General features: G+C 41.2%; 1 protein-coding gene across 1 annotated transcript in view; it reads left to right on the top strand.

Annotated features, from left to right (window-relative positions):
* The first annotated feature begins 1,895 nt into the window (after positions 1–1,895).
* Positions 1,896–17,420, top strand: part of TACR1 (tachykinin receptor 1) — a 149,363-nt gene continuing 133,838 nt past the window's right edge. Inside the window, exon 1 of the mRNA XM_023188021.2 lies at positions 1,896–3,068. Within this exon, the coding sequence (XP_023043789.1) occupies positions 2,680–3,068 (389 nt within the window). The 5' untranslated portion in view covers positions 1,896–2,679. The remainder of the gene's footprint in view (positions 3,069–17,420) is intronic.

Genomic DNA, 17,420 nt, shown 5'->3' with positions numbered 1-17,420 from the left:
CTCCTTTCTCCTTCACCATCCTGTAAGTGCCTGTTCATCCCCAGCCCCAGTGCCCAGCACAGTACCTGCTTCAAAATATCAACTTGCTGTACTAACGGAGGATAAATGGATTAATGTTTACTTTTTAACTATTTCATATTTATTTTGTATTTAGCTCTTATTACATATTACATATTTAGATTTCATTCCATTAGCTTTCTTGTTCTCCCCTAACCACTGAGTAAAGTTCCTTTTGAAAACGTCAACCTGGCTCTATTGGACAGGGAGAAAGAGGAAAAGATAATTTTAAACAGCTTAGAAGGAAAATTAAAGATAGAGAAGGTTTCCCCTCCCCCCCAACCTCTCTCTCCCCCCGCATCCCCTTCCCTCTCCCTTTTCCTCCCTCTCTCTGTCAGCTCTTTGAGACGGTGGAAGCCTCAAGGAGAGATCCAAGGTGGAGGAGGCATTCCTTTCCACAAAGCCCTCCTGTGCAGCCGCTCTAAATAAAGGGACGCCGTTCTCTTCAAGGCATCTCTGGAGTTTTCTATGCAGTGTTTACGGGTGCCCAGGAGAACCTGGCAAAGCAATGTGCGACTCCTATATACGCTAAAATCCCAGGCTCCGAAAAAAAACAGAGCGAACCAACAGATTCCCCTCCCCAGCGTGGGATCCAATTTTTGCCCAGCGTAAGTGTGCGGTCAATTTCCCAGCCTTAAAGCGCTTCCGGAGAGATGGTTTGAGTGCTCGCCGTAACGATGCGTAAACGCAGCTCCCAGGCGGGCGCGGGCGAGAGCCAACTCCAACCTGTGCGCAAGTGTTTACTGCCGGTCCGAGCTCGCGCCCCACAGCTCCGAGTCCCCGCGGTGAAAGGAGGGGGCAGGGCACAGGGGTAGATGGGGCCCTGAGGACTCCCGGGGTTCAGTTTTCCGCGGAACTCGAAAGGCCTGCAGCAGTCTGGCGGGAACACGCTGCGGAGCCCATTCCATCTTGGCTTCTCCAAAAGGGTTCATACGGACTGGCGAGTCTTTCCCCTGCCTCCTCCAAGTGTCTGGCACCAGTTCTACCATTTGAAATGGTCTTGGACTGGGATACGAGGCCTCAAAGTCACGAGAGGGCAGGGCAGGATGGAGGTGGGGAGAGAAGGCGGGCTGACCTGTCCTCCAGCCCCTATGCAAACCTGGAAGGGGAACAGGGAGAAGGACCACCGATGCCACCTCGGGCCCGGCTCTGGCCTGCAGGCTTGGCAGGCGTGGAGGCGGAGGCTGCCAGGTCCCCGGGAGGCAAACGCAGCGCCGCAGTGGGTGCTGGCGGAGAGCCCAGAGCCGCGCGTCTGAGCGACAAGCTGCCTATGAGTGTGGCTTCTGCACTCACCAAGCTTCGCAGGGAGCTCAGCCCTGTCGCCAGTGCTTGAGCAGAGGCTCATCCAGAGGGGTCAGGTGGAGAGCTCAAATGGAGCTTCTCCTAGAAAGAGGGGCCCAGTCACCAGGGTGGCTGAGGAAAGTGTCCTCAAAGCTTAGAGTCTGTCACTTCCCAGGTGAATCAGCTCGCCAGGGAATGGAGCTAGATATTTTGTGGGGGTGTTTCCTAAACACAGTCTCAGGAAAGTTGTTTTCGGGACACCTGGACCAGGGAGTCGCCTCGGGCTTCTCGGTAGCTGGAGTGCGGCCCGGAGCGCGGAGCTGGCACATCGCCCCCACACATGCCCGTTTCCCATTGCCACAGGCAGGCCGCCTCTGCAGAGCTGTCGCAGGGCTCTGGGCTTCCCTCCCTGGAAGCTGATTGTCCTCCACTCCAGCTGTTTCCCAAATCTTTCCTTCCTCCCAGCACCCCTAGTGCAACGACGATTCCAGCTGCGGACCACATCTGTCTCAGTTACTTTGAAGCCACCTACTGCCCCCTCGCGGAGTGCGTGGGACTCCCGGCTCGCAGACTCCCACGGCAAGTAGCAAGCAGCAAAAGGCGTGGTAGCTGCGGCGGTGGAATGAGATAGTTGTCAACAGCTGGCGCAGCTGCCGCGCTGCGCACCGGGACTGGCGAGTACGCAGCCCAGGTACTGCCCCTTCCCAGTGACGTCTCTGCAGCGGGTTATAAAAGCCTCGTGCGCAGCTAACTGCCGAGCTGAGCAACCCGAACCGAGAGGTGCCCGCGAAACTGCAGGCGGCGGCAGCGGCAGCAAAAGCGAAGGAAAAATCTCCAGCTGGACACGGAGCTCCAGAATCCTGACCATAGGCTCAGAACTTTTACAGGTCGCGCTGCAGTGGGCCCCCACTTCGCTCCTAAGTCCTCATACAGCACAGGGCTTTGCCTTTCACGGCGGAGGAAGGGGAAATAGGAGTTGCAGGGAGCAGCAGGTGCATAAATCATAAAGGCGGGGATCTCTTGCTTCTTAGAACCATGACCGGTGGAATTTCTTTCCCTTTTTCAGTTTAACGCAAGAGAGATGCTGTCTCCAGACTTCTGAACTCAAATGCCTCCTGAAGCTTGAAAGTGGAGGAATTCAGAGCCGCAGGCAGGCAGCGCATCCAGAAGCGTTTATATTCTGAGCGCCAGTTCGGCTTTCAAAAAGAGTGCTGCCCAGAAAGAGCCTCCCACCCTCCTATCCGACTTAAGCAGGACCCTGAGCCCCAGGCGCCAGCCACAGGACTCTACTACAGAAGGGGGTTGTGTACAGATAGTAAGGTTTTACCACCTAGCTTCAAAATGGATAACGTCCTCCCGGTGGACTCAGACCTCTCCCCAAACATCTCCACTAACACCTCGGAACCCAATCAGTTCGTGCAACCAGCCTGGCAAATTGTCCTTTGGGCAGCTGCCTATACGGTCATTGTGGTGACCTCTGTGGTGGGCAACGTGGTAGTGATGTGGATCATCTTAGCCCACAAAAGAATGAGGACAGTGACCAATTATTTTCTGGTGAACCTGGCCTTCGCGGAGGCCTCCATGGCTGCATTCAATACAGTGGTGAACTTCACCTATGCTGTCCACAACGAATGGTACTACGGCCTGTTCTACTGCAAGTTCCACAACTTCTTCCCCATCGCGGCTGTCTTCGCCAGTATCTACTCCATGACGGCTGTGGCCTTTGATAGGTGAGATTAGCCTTTGTGAAAAGGCAAGAAAGTGCTCAGATATCAACTGAGTTAGTTGTTGATGGGAACTTCATCTTATCTATTTTAACATTTTTTCTCCTCTTTTTTACCCATCACTAATCTCTCTTCCTTTCAACACACATCCCCCTTTTTTTCATTTAACTCCCCTTTCTTCATCTCTTCTCCACTCATCTTCCCCAAACTTTCAACTTCTGCTTTGCTCCTTTTCATATATTCCTTCTCCCCTTTACTCTTGCAGGCTGCAAACAATACCTAGGGCTTGGTCAAGGGACTAGACCCTGGATGGGGCTTTGTAAATTCCTCCTGGCCTATTATTCTGTCAGACAGCCTCTTGTTGCCTTCATGTTTTAAGTACACCTAGAGGATTCTAGAACTTTCTGCTCCCACTGCAACTCTCCAGTTTTTTGTTGTTGTTAGTTGGTTGGTTGGTTGTTTTTGTGTGTGTGTGTGTGTGAAAGAGCATTTCATCAGTATCATAAGATACTCAGAAGTCTAATTCAGTTTACTCTATAATGCTAGGAATTCTCATTCAGGAATGAGAGACAACTATGCTATCCTTAAGAAACGCTGCAGATAGGGATCCAGGGAGCTTACCAAGAGGTGCTCTAAATTTCTCCTACAATGCAAAAGTCATGTATTTAGCCTGTCTCTATCCACAGAGAAACATGCTTGGCAAAGGCATTTGAGAGCTCTTCCGTTCCTGCAACCAACAGGTTAGGGTTCCCGAAGCTGATTGAAAGTGAAAAGGTTGGCATTTCAAACACTGGGGCTGGTATTCTGGAATAAATGGCTCTTCAGGTAACATGATGGAAAATTGATTATTGTAGCACAGCTCTATTGGTATTGTCTCCTTTGTGAATATCTTAGGTCTCCAATGTGTATGTCTATGTGTGCACAGGTGTTAAATGTTTACCTGGGATGTGAAAGTGTGTTTAAAACACTTACCACTGTGATTTTAAAATGGATTCTTTTGATGTCCTTCCTGAGATAACTGAATGTGAGAAACCCAAAGAAGGAGCTAAGACAAAACTTAAAAAAAAAAATTCCAAACTATTAACCCTCTTTGCATAAAGATTGTTTATAATTTGCAATTTATTAGAAGCCTTTTTTAGCTCCTGTAGTCAATGAACACTTTTAGAATCAGGGCAATCTTCATTTCCATCATTTGCAGTGGTGTCCAAAGACTGATTTGCTAGTTCCATGTACATCTCTCTATATGCAGCTCCTATGTGCTTAGTGTTTTATGTAAAACAGATTGTGCAAAATCAGTGTATATTTTAAATGTAGATGGTAAACCAATTACTCAAAGTGGGAGTGAAATGAATTATTTTGCAAATTTATCTTTCGTACTACACTGATTTTCAGATATTCAGTTTGCTGAAAGTGAGGTACACCTGTAAATCTTTCTGCATTGACATGCTCCTTTAATATCATGACAACTTCCTTAAACTTAAAAAAGTCAATAGCATGATATATAAGTGAATATCTGGATAGTGAAACCTGATGCTATTTAAGCCTTTCACATACTCTCTTGATGCCCCCTAAATTAGAGGGTAAGTTTTTTGGGGGAGGGGATTGTTTGTTTTTTCTGCACTGGGGCTTTGCACCAGCTCTAGGAAGACCTGTCAGTCAGTGTGAGCTGGAGCTTTCAGTAGCTGATGGAGCACCAGCAGACAGCTCTCTCCTTTTGGCTTACACAGAAACATGTTCTGCAGCCCTAATCTTTCCTCTGGAACTTAGAAGGTTAGGGGTGGGGATAAGAGTCAGAGTCCGCACAGTGGATTGGGCAAGGAGCCAGATTTCAGCTCCATTGTTGTTTTTCTCCAAGTAAACCATCGCAGAGCCCTGACGCTCTGTGATACCTGCTCAGTGAGATCAAAAGTTCTCAGATGCCAGAGCTTTAGGAAATGACACCAACAGGGAATGTCACCATGTTTCCAACATACAGATACAGCCCAGGGAGGTTATCAATGGCATGCCTACGATTAGAGTTCAAGGCAGAATTAGGGATGAGACTTCAGGTCTCTGTCTCTATGTCTGCCAAGTGCTCCTTCTGTTTTTCCTTGCTTAGCCTGGTGAGCACACTATAAACTCATCCCCTCAGGCCTTCCAGTGAATGTATTTCCTACATGTGTGGTCATCCATTCTCTCCTGGAAAGAAAGGAGGATTTAAGTCCTCTCCCTATAAGTTATCTCTGCTTTCTCCAGCATGGAAATGCAGACTAAGAGGAAATATTAAATCAGCTGTTTGAATATTCCTTGAATTTTTAACAGACAACCTTTGAATCAAGTCTTTAAAAATAACAGCAGTGTGGTTTTCCTGATTGTAAAATTAAACCTGTTCACTGCAGAAGACTTGGGAAATATGAAGAGCACAAAAATCCAGTCCCCCTTGCCTAACCGACCACAAACAACACCTGCTAACATTTGAATTTCTCTTTTATGATTAGTACACTACATAATTGAGGTTAGATTCTATATAATTTTTTAGCCTACGGTTTTCCATTGGTATTAATGAAAGACATTAATCACACCTTCCTGTGTTATTCAAAAGTTTTCAGAAACATGATATTAATGGCTTCATACTATTCTATTATGTGAATATGCTATTATTATTTATGTAGTCATTTCTCTACTATTGTGTATTTAGTTCATTCCTAGATTTTTGGGATTATAATTAATAATCTAAGGAATATTTATATATGATAACTTTGTTTTGCCTTCTTAATTATTTTCTTAGGATAGATCCCAATAAGTAGAATTACTACATCAAATAAAATGACTTTTTAAAAAAGCTATATCTTCTCATTTTAAAGGATTTTTAAAGGAATTGTTGGGTCAAACTAACTTTGCCAAATTCCCTATTAGAACCAAGTATATGCAGAGAAAAAACTTCAGCTGCAGATTGCAGTACTAATTTAAATGTTTCCTGTAGTCTTTCTATAAATGGTGGGATAGAGGCAGGGAAGGGAAAAAAGGGAGGGTGGAAAGGACAGGAAGAGAGGAGAAGGAGAGGAGAGGGAAGAAAAGTGGGAAATGGGAAGGGGATAGGAGAGGAGAGGAAGGAAGAAATATCTCCGTTAGAAAGAATTTTATTTTTTGAAGGCAGTGGTTACCTAGAATTTAAAAATGTTTTAGAGACAAATATAGCTAAATAAGATCAGGTTTACCTCTATCTAAACTCCAACAAATACCAGGGATTTTAGCTATTGAAACGCTATAATTTCTCTCAGAATTTAAAAATTCTTTACAACTATAAAACTAAAAGGTATGTGTGATGTTTCATGAAATTTGAAAATGGGGGACACAGAGAGGTGATGATTCCCTCCCTCAATGTCCTCATTCCCCTAGCCCCCGTTTTCAGGAGTTGGTGACAATTACTGGTTCTATTATGATGCTCTGGCAAGTACTGTGGAGCAGAATCTAAGAAGGAAATAGAGGAAGGGAGGCAATCCCTAAGCCCTGCAGGGAACTGGGTAATGGGCAGCAGATAACCTGATTTGAAATCATGCACATAACAACAGGAGCAACAGGGAGGTTCAGACAAGCACTGACCTGGTATCACTGCTTCTCTACCTGGTAGGGGCAAGTATAATTTCAGCAAAATGAAAGGTAACAGTTGCTCACTCAGACTCCAAATAGAGATGGTCTCTCTGAGACCAAAACATATAGTTACCCTGAGACAGTAATGATTGAAGGCAAAAGAGGCATTGAGTTCTCTGAGAGAGCTGATAACGTGAAAGAGGAACCTAGAACAAAAACATGCATAAATCACAAAAATTTTGTCCACTGAACTCTGGTGTCTACACACTCTGTCCCAGCCATACTCAGCTACCGATTTAAATATCCTGCTTTCCAGGTCTCTATTAGACCTGCAATCTGTCCTTGAACTTTACCTTGTTGGCTGAACTGCAATCTCATTGTTTATCTCAGAGCAGTCTTTCCTCACCCCACTTGGTGGGGGAATTAAATTCCAGGATCCTTTGCACTAATTCAGATATCCCTGGAAACCCATTACCATGCACTGCTGTAATGCTGTGAATAGCCATTCACTAGAAGCTCATTGGCCACAACTGGCCCTGTCTTTTCCAATGTCAGCACTGATGTGGATCAAAATGGAGTTTGTTAATTCTTAGATGGGTCATTTAGATTTCAGGACCTTTCCTCAAGAGGTTCAATGCCCACCTCCTCTCTGAAGCTGCTCCATTACACTCGCCACACTCTCTCCCAACTCCTGGGAGCCTGCAGTGTCCTGAACGGTCAAGGGTGTTACTTTTTAAAGAAACTGGAAGAAATCATAGTTTAAATTCGATGCAAATAAAGAATAATTCTCAACATAAAAGCACATAGTAAAAGCACAAGACGCTGTTACTATTATTGTTGCTGAATTAGAAGGAGGATCATGAGACAGAAACACCATCAAACTTAGAAAAAGATATTCAGTGTTGATGCCATCAAGGTAAGGTGATGTTTCCTAACTCACAGCCTTGTTTCTTCCCTCAAAGGACTATATATGAGGGCAAATAAGACTGATTTAGAGATAACTAAAATATAAGGTATTAAGTAAAATATTTAATATGGGTTGTACAGTTATATGCTATAGGAGACAAGAGGAGGGACATCTTGCCCAGCAGTGACGAATGATCAAGGAAGACCTCAAGACAGGGCAATTGAGTTGGTCCTTGATGATTAGATAAGATTTTTAGAGAAGATGATAAAAAAAAGAAATGACCTTTCAGGTAGAAGAAGCTGTATGACAGAAGCATGGAAGTCAAATGTTGCAAAGTGCCTTGGGTCAATGACAGATTGATTCAACTGAAGTGAATTCACAGGTGAATCAGGGAATGAATTGAGGAGTTGCCTGGAAGAAAATGAGAATACTCTATGTGAATTTAATGCTAAAATATAATGATTAGTTGGAATACCTGAAAAGAAACTTGAGAAGTGAGGTGGGAGAGAATGAAAAGCCAGGGATCAAAGAGACAGTATCAGCACAGAATGGTAAGAGGAAATGAAATTAGACGGCAGTGAAGGGAATGGCCTTTCTCCTCACTCATCCATCCATCCATCCATCAAACCGCTATTGAGCACTTACTGTGTGCCATATTCTGAGGCAGTAAGACGTGACTTTGCCATTGTGATCTGAGTCTTTGGAGTGTAACAAGGTCACAAACAGCATATAACCCAATGCAATCAATGCCATGCAGAGAGAGCAGAGTTAAAGCGAAGAACTACCCTTGGGAATATAGGAAAGACTTCCTGGTAAAAAGAGAAGCAGAAGGAGAGGGAGGGCAATAGGGGAGAGAGGAGGGAGGGGAGAGAAAAGAGAAGGAGGAGACAGAATGAAAGAGAATGAAGAGAAAGAAGAGGAGGAAAAGGACAAAGAGGAAGAGGGGCAGCAAGGCACAGGGAAATGAATGTGGAGTTTTGTTTTTTAATTAATTTCAAGAACACTGGATTGGGAATACTCATAATAATTTATTAATATCCATCATTTAGAAACTAGAAAGGAAGTTTTATGTTAATAAAATTGATAATGATACCTTTTATTTATGTTCCCTCCAGTCCATTATCTCATTTAATCCTCATGATGCCAATGAGGATTCTGTTTCGACCTAAAAGAGCGATTAGAAACAATTTCTTTTAGCATTGTCCTCCCACTCTCCACCCCCTCACAGCTTGGAGACCCATGCAATTTGCTTTTGTGTGCCTTAGACATCTGCCTACATGTTCCTGCACTTGGTGGCTTTTGGATGATAACTTATTTAAGGAAAACTGTCATTGGAGGCAGAAAAGCAATGTAAGAGTCCTATCACACAAGAGAAAATATTAGAGGCAATATTTTGAGGAAAATTGACAATATTCCACCTAAATAAAAGTTCAACCCCACAACTTTCCATTATAAAAGTACCAAACTCTGCTTAAATATTCTGCTCAATTTTTTCCATTTGTTAAATTCAATAAATTATTAAATCATCACAAAATTATTCCTTTCCTTAAAATGAAATCTGCCTCTTTGGTTTTAGACTGCTCCTACTTGTCTCAGACCTTTTCCATGGAGCAGGCTTTCCAGTAAGTATAAGGATAAGATATTAAGCTTCTATTTATCTTGAAGTGTCCCAAACTCTAGTTAACTGTCCCTGGTTCCTCCAACTTTACATCATCATTAGTCTCTACTGGTTATTTCCATTTGTTAATGGTCCTCTTAAAAGGAGATGACCAGAACGGAGCTACCTTACTACCATCACTCTGTCTAGGACCACCTAGACACCTTGGACTGGCATCCTCCCTAGTGACCTTGTGTCCTCTTTGACTTAGCTTAGTGCTTATACTAAGATGCTGCCCTTGACCTGCAAGTCTAGCTGAAGTGTCCTTATATTTCCACAGCGTTTATCCCACGGTGTTGCAAATGTCTGTACCTTGTCTATCTCCCACACCTCCCTGCTCACTAGACTGCAAGCTCCATGAAAACAGGGGTCCCTTGTTTGGTTTCCTGTTCCCAGCACCTATCCAAGTGCCTGGCACAGAATAGGTACTCATTAAAATGTGTGCATCATGAGCAAACTGACCATGCTTCTCTTCTGCACACATCAGCCAAAATCTGAAAACCAGACCCCATGCCTCAGGCAGACCATACAGCACACTTATGATGCTGTGCCTTGATGCAAAAGAAAAACTGGGCCAAATTTCTGCCTACCATAAAGGTTTGCTACAAAATAGCATGCTTTTGATTCAGAATCCCCTGTTCTAGAATAACCATGGCTTCTAACTCACACTTACCTCTTCCACACTCCAGTTGACTGAGCCTCACAGGATACCTGACCCACACCTTGCCACCCTCAACAGGTATTGTGCCCCAGGAAAAGACTTCCAAGTGGAGGAGGTACTTATTATTTCCATCCTACCTCCAGTCTACCCAGGCATACCGGAAGCTCAGACAGATGAAAAGTATAAGCACCTCCTCCATTTTATGGGCCCTTCCCTGGCCTAACTGCTGTCAACCCCCTGGATTTTTCTCTAACACCCCCTACTAGCAGCAGGTGCACTCTCCCCTTTACCTGTCCTTGCTGAGGTAAAACCAGCAGAAACCTACCCTACACCCAGCCCTCCAACTCCTGCATCCACAGTAGTTGTCTGATTATTCACTCCATATTAAAATACCATAGACACAGGAAAATTCCAGCATGCAGTGGTGCATGTGAGGTCCTATGTATGTGAGACAGACTGGGGAACTGGCTTACGTTGCCCCAAACTTCCCTCTTGCCACCTTGAGAGACTTCAATTCCACCTCAGTGGAAGGGGAAATATGAGGCTGTCTGGGTGAGGAGTACCAAGGATGAAGAGGTGCTTTAATGATGGCCTGGAGACGTACTCATCAGCATGCGTTTTAACGCAGCATATGAACTGCTCAAGGAAATTTGTCTAAGCAGCCCTAAGCCTCATCTCCTGCCCTTCTCTTGTATAGTTCTTAATCTACTTTCCAATTCAGCTTTATCACTATGTTTAATATTTGGGATTCCCTGTTGAGTGCCTTTCATGTCCTTTGTATGAGCATGCCCTTTAATAACCTTACTCCTAGCCTTTGGCAGTAGAATGGTTAAGCAAGAGCCCAGGTGATGGGTTCCAGTGCTGGTTCTACCACTTACTAACCGTGTGTACATATGCAAGGTATTTAACCTATCTGGGCCCCCAGTTTCCTCAACTGATAAAATGGATATAATGAAACTTACCTTGTAGAATACTGTTGCAAGGAGAGAAGGAAAGATTTGAAAAGCCTCTAACTTATTGCCTGACGTCCTCTAAAATATCAGTTAATAGTAATTAATATTATGCTCTCTAGTAAACTGTGACAAACAATCATATCCATTATACAAGTCCATTCTTGTCTCAGCCTCCTCCTGGATTCCTTCTACATCAAGTACAATAGCTACAGGGTAAACACTTATGTTCTTCCCCCTAAAGATGGTAGTTTAAAACTGTCCTGACTGGGGCAGCAAATCTCTTGCTAAACGCTTTTCAGCATTCTTTCCATCTTTGGAAATGTACACACAATCTACCAGTTGTATATCATGGTCCAGAAAACCCAAATGTTTTCTTTTATACCATCCCCTAAACATTCATTTCCAATCCTTTATGTTGCAAAGTCACCACCCTTATATGGAGTGAGAATCATTATTTAATATCTGAATGAGAATGCGTTCATTGCAAAAAGCTCTTACAGCTGCGTGAGTTTTAACTGATATTCAATTTGTTGAAGTTACAGTGTTTTTTAGCCTTTGAACTAAGTTTTCTTATAAATCATGGAAGTTTTCTTATAAATCTAGTTTGTGTGTGTTAAAGTATGAAACATTCATTTGCCTTTGTTCTTTGACTAAAGCTCAATAAATTGTTAAACATGAGACAGAATACTTCCAACTAAATATTTGAACACAATTTTCAAACTTAATCAAATCAACCTTACATATTTTTGTTAGTCACAATTTTTATAAGCTTAACAAATCAAATAATCTTTAAAAATGTAAACAGTATTTATAAACTTGATTAATTAAATTCCTCTAAGCATTTCAAACTATACTCACAAATTTGATACATCTGGCTTTGTTAAAATCTTAAAATCCCTAACAGGAAGACTTACAAACAGAAGAAACACAACCTTTCACAGGACTTACTTAGCTCTTATAAGACTAATAAATCAGGCCGGGCGCGGTGGCTCAAGCCTGTAATCCCAGCACTTTGGGAGGCCGAGGCGGGCGGATCACGAGGTCAGGAGATCAAGACCATCTTGGCTAACACGGTGAAACCCCGTCTCTACTAAAAATACAAAAAAAATTAGCCGGGCATGGTGGTCGGTGCCTGTAGTCCCAGCTACGCGGAGGCTGAGGCGGAAGAATGGCGGGAACCCGGGAGGCGGAGCTTGCAGTGAGCCGAGATCGTGCCACTGCACTCCAGCCTGGGCGACATAGCCAGACTCTGTCTCAAAAAAAAAAAAAAAAGACTAATAAATCAAAACTTCTAAATTTAGCATACAGATTATCTTAAAGCATTTCAACCTCCTGAGAATTAAACGGATAAATTCAGGTTCTCCTGAGCATCCAAACATTGACTACAAAATTAATTCGGTAAATCCTCCTAGGTGTTACAATTAAAATTGCAAATCTTGTAAGTCAAATTCTCTAATATATCAGATTCTCATTTCCAACATCTTAAAAGCAAATCACATACAAAGGAACGTGTATCGATCACAGAACTCACTACTACACATGCACTACTTACATAGAAGTACCATTTCTTTATTGCCTACTTACTTTTTTAAAATGTCTTCTTAGGGTCACAAAGTCATACAAACAAAAGTGGTAGAATCATCTTCTCTGTAAGAGGCAGCCAAGGTTCTGGAATCAGGGGTTTAGTTGGAGACCCAAATCTGGCTATGCCTCACAGGGGCCTTGCCCAGAGCTGCATCCCAATACCTGAGCCCCTCTCACGGTGGAGCTCCGTCTGCCTGGTGCCTACAGAGTCCACTCACGCTTTTCCACTGGAATCGAGTTTTGTAGTTCCAGTGTAAATCCTTAACTGATTCACACAGATGGAATCATGCACAGCCTCACCCCACCCCTAGTTTGCATCCTTTATCTACCTGATTAAATTTAACTCTATCCTACATTTTACCTTTCTATTAACATGAAAACAATGACCAAAAAGAAAAAAGAATCACCACAAGACCTTGTCCTGAAGTTGCCTTTTTGAGATTTTGAGGTCATGAAAAATATGTGCCAGATTTTTTCTGGGTGTATCCTATTTACCCACATAAATCATCAAAAATAGGGTAGTATGTGTTGGGTTTAACAAAACCAGGCTCTCGGTATGGTTCCAACCTGTACTCTTATAAAGAAGGTCTACATAGCAGCTTCCTTGCCTCTTGGCATGAGGTCGTCAGTGGCAGGGACCTTCTTCCTGGAGCCTGAAAACCACCTAGTACCCTTGAATCCTTCAACTGGATGATTAGAGATTCCTTCTTTAGATTAACTGGGTTTCCCCTTCAGGCCAGAGCCTTATGGCTTTTTCATAGCTCTAGGAGTGCTGGGTTTCTTCACCTTCCCTTCCACTTTATCGCCATTATTTCAAATAATAAAAAATAATCTGCAATGATACTCTGCCTTTACAGCTCAGCCCAGTGCCCTAAGCCACAGATGGACTGATGGGCAGCCACCTTCACAAATCACACAGCTGCCAGAGCTCATGAGGGGAGGGTGCTGAGCAGTCATGCTAGCAACACCTCTGTTCTCTCTATCATAGAATATAATTGAGACACTAATTTTTAAAACCCTCATGTGCACATTGAGTGGCATGTGAGGAGATTAGGAGCATCAGCTTAAATATCCACTTTGTATGATTTACTAATTTTATTTTACTGTGGAGAAACATCCACTTGAATAGTTAATATGTTTTCATAAAAGAATTTGTCTGACTCTGAAAATGTTTAAACAAAAGAAAACCCTACAAACAACTGAGATACTCTTCTAAATAGTCCCAGCGAGCCAAGGGGAACGTTCAAATGCCTTTAGAATTCTTGATGGGAACCAAAATGAATGCAGCCCTGAGCTTGAAATACGAGTTAGCTCAACAACTTAGCTGGGTTCTTCAAACATGAGCTAGGAAGATAAAAGAAAACTTCACAGAAATTTTCATCATTTAACAAATTTCATTTTTTAAATTTGTTCCTGAAGTTCCTTTCTCTTCCCAGCTAGAATGATGAGGGGTCTGGAAGTCAATGTGTTAAAGATTCAGCTAGATTACCTGCCAAATCAAAGCTATCATAGATTTTCAATGATCCAATTAGGACACTGGCATCCTAAGACTTTAGGCAGAATGCAAAGAAGACACAAATACTATCCCCTTCGTTTTTGGTGGTTTCCCTCCAATAATGCTATAACCAGCTAGAGTGTGCATTGAGGCGCTCCCCAATCCTGCCTCACAAATGCAGGATCCCAAATTACTGCTCCATTCCCTTCATAGCCAATTCAATTTAGTAAGTTGAGTTGAACCAAGAGAAGAGCAGCTAATTAAAATCACACTAAGGTACAAACAATATGGACGTCTTTCTACCTGCAAGGTCCTATTTGTATCTTAAAACGGGAATGTGTTCATTCTAGTTACCTACTCCTTGAACAGGAAAGATTGTAGAGAATTAAAACAAACTTAGTCTTCGGAACTGTGCCAATACGGAATGTAAGAGGTGCTGGAGTTTAGGTAATACAGAAGTATCCAGAGTTTGGCTTTCAAAAAATAGTCCCAGGTATCCACCAAGGGATCTGCTGGAGGATACTGGGGGGCGGGCAAGGGAGGGATCTGTCACCATGAGCTGTCAAACTGCTGTTGAAAGACCTTTTCCTGTCACAGGCGGAATTACCTTTGCCCTGAGGTGCTAGTGAATTCTGTATCTGTTTGGGTATTTGCTTCCGTCTTCTTCAGACTTCTTATAAGTCACTAATTGTCTTGATAAATATATAATATCTTTACAACCTGGAAGGATGTTAAGAAGGGACTGTAGAATATATTCTCAGCCAGTCCAGTGGGTTGGGGTTAGGGGCAGCAGGGCAGTGCTGCTGAGATGGCCAAAGCAAATTCTTCACCTCTCCTGCATCTTCATCAATGAATTTGTGCTGTTTACAAATCCTGGGGTGAGGGCCAGTTTTCCAAGAGCTGGGCTTTCTGCCAGGGTCTGTCTGGACCCACATGTCATCTGGAAGCTTTCATCCTTTTTTCTTTGTCTGCATCTTTCCTTTCTTTTTTTCTGTCTACACCTGGATAAAAATTCCTTGCTTCATTTCCTCCCAATCCTTCCTCAGCATTTTGAAAATAGCACAGCTTCAATAAATGTCAGTGACTGAAAAATGGAGATGAAACAGATGAAAACAAAAACTGCTGTATATAAAACAGTTGATGAGTACAGCAATAGAAAAAATGCAAATTACTAACATTCTGATTAAGCAGATGAGTCCAGAAGGATCCTGAAAGGATTCTTGAGGCTGTTCATTTAGGTAAGAACTTAAGCCACCTTTTTTTCTTTTTTTAAGAAAAATAACTTACTGTTGAATATTACCTGCACAACTCCAATGTTTTTCTGATCACATTTTAGTTTAAATTATGGTTTAATATACTTAAATTATGGATAAATCATAAAATATTACATATTAAAAAGAATTAGCAACTTACAAAAAAATACTTTGAAGAAAAATAAATGTAAAATCAACGCTCATCTCACTGCCCAAGCATCACTATTGTCAATTCTTAGGAATTATTTCAAGCCAAGACTTCTTTCTTTCTTTTTCTTTTTCTTTTTTTTTTTTTTTTTTTTTTTTTTTTGAGACAGAGTCTCGCTCTGTTGCCCAGGTGGAATGCAATGGCATGATCTCTGCTCACTGTAATCTCCGCCTCCCAGGTTCAAGCAATTCTCCTGCCTCAGCCTCCTGAGTAGCTGGAATTACAGGTGCAAGACACCACACCCAGTTAATTTTTGTGTTTTTAGTAGAGACAGAGTTTCACCATGTTAGACAGAATGGTGTTGCTCTCTTGACCTCGTGATCCGCCCACCTCAGCCTCACAAAGTGCTGGAATTACAGGCGTGAGCTCCTGTGCCCAGCCCAAGGCTTTCTTTCTATGCATAGAATCTTCATAATTATAGTCCTACAGCATATACAATTTTATTTTTTGTTTTACATAATAAAGTAAGAAATATTTTATGTAGTAAACTTTATTCTATAAGATCATGCCAAGTGGTTACAAAGTATCATAATTTAAATAATCCCTCATGCTTAAACCCTGGGGATGTTTTGAGATTTTGCTACAAAATATAATTTGTCATCAATATGTTTTAGCAAAACTAGCACACATGGATGATTATTAGGATAAGTTCTTAGAAGAAAAGTTGTTTGTTCAGAGTATTAGCCATCTTAATCCTTTTGCTTCACTCTGTTAAGTCACTCTTCAGAAAGCTTTAGTAACTTGCAGCATGAATCAGAATATATAGATCCAACATATGGAGTGTTCCTTTATCCATATTCCTAACAATTTTACAAAAATCTTTTTCAATTTAAAAGATTAAAATGTTAGTTATGTTTGCATTTCTTACTAGTGAGTATATTTTAATATATTTGTTATTCTTTTGTATTTGTGAATTAATAGAGTTTTAAATTTAAATCTTAATTTTTAAATTCCATATTGAATTGCAGAAACTATATGTTGAGGCTGTATTAAAGGCTATAACCTTTTGACTGGTATGTGAGGCAAAAAGTTTTTATATTTCAGGTTAAAATGTTCATTTCTTTTTCAGTGATTATTTTATATTATTTTATGTTGTTATGTCTATCTGCCTTTTCTTTCGTGCTTTCTCTCTTTGTTATTATGCTTAAAAAGACCTTCCTCAGCTCAACAGTAGACAAATATGCATAAATAATTTCATTTACTATACTTTCATAATTTAGACGTTCTTATTTAACATTCCACTCCAATGATTTAATATAATTAGATTACCTCTTTTTTAAATGCCATGTAAGTTTATCCTATTGTTCAAACACCATTTATTGATTGATCATTTCCCTACAAATTTGAAATATTACTTTGTCCTACAATGAATTTTATTTATGTTTAGGTTTTCTCTGATCTATCTACTTTGTTGACAATTTCTTTAATCGTATCAACATGCATATATGCTTCCTGATAAATTCTGGATTCATAATCTAAAATACCCCTATGGATAAGTCATGTTGAAATTTTTACTGGAAATACAATAGATGCATTAAATTTAGAAATTAGCTTTGGAAAGAATTATTAGCATATCAAGTTTTTTTTCAGTGTGTGAACATGATGCATAGTCCATGTAGTCGAACTTTTAACATGCTTTATAGGATTTTACACTTTTCTTCTATAGATCCCACACATTTTTTAAAAAGTTTTGTTACATATTGCATAATACATAATATAGAAGCTAATATATATTACTACATATGTTGTATATAAATTATAAATATAAATTTAACATTTTTGGTTGCTAATGAAAATACAATATTTCCCCTTGTTTTTTTTTTTTTTTTCTAATGGATTATTATTGGTGTACTAGAAGGTTATTGATTTTTTAATAGTTATTTTGAAACTAGCTATCTTAATAAGTCCTGTAATTCAATTGAAGCTCTAATGATTTTTCTGTTATTTTTTTCTCAGGTTTTCCTCAGATAACGGCATAATCTATAAATCATTGTCATCTTCAATCTTACATCTAGTGTCTGTGTCCTTTACTTTTTTTTTTTTTTTTTTTTTTTTTTTTTTTTTTTTTTT

The sequence above is a fragment of the Piliocolobus tephrosceles genome, chromosome 15 (assembly GCF_002776525.5).
Source record: "Piliocolobus tephrosceles isolate RC106 chromosome 15, ASM277652v3, whole genome shotgun sequence".
NCBI classification, from domain to species: domain Eukaryota; kingdom Metazoa; phylum Chordata; class Mammalia; order Primates; family Cercopithecidae; genus Piliocolobus; species Piliocolobus tephrosceles.
This window is presented reverse-complemented; position numbering and strand designations above follow the sequence as displayed.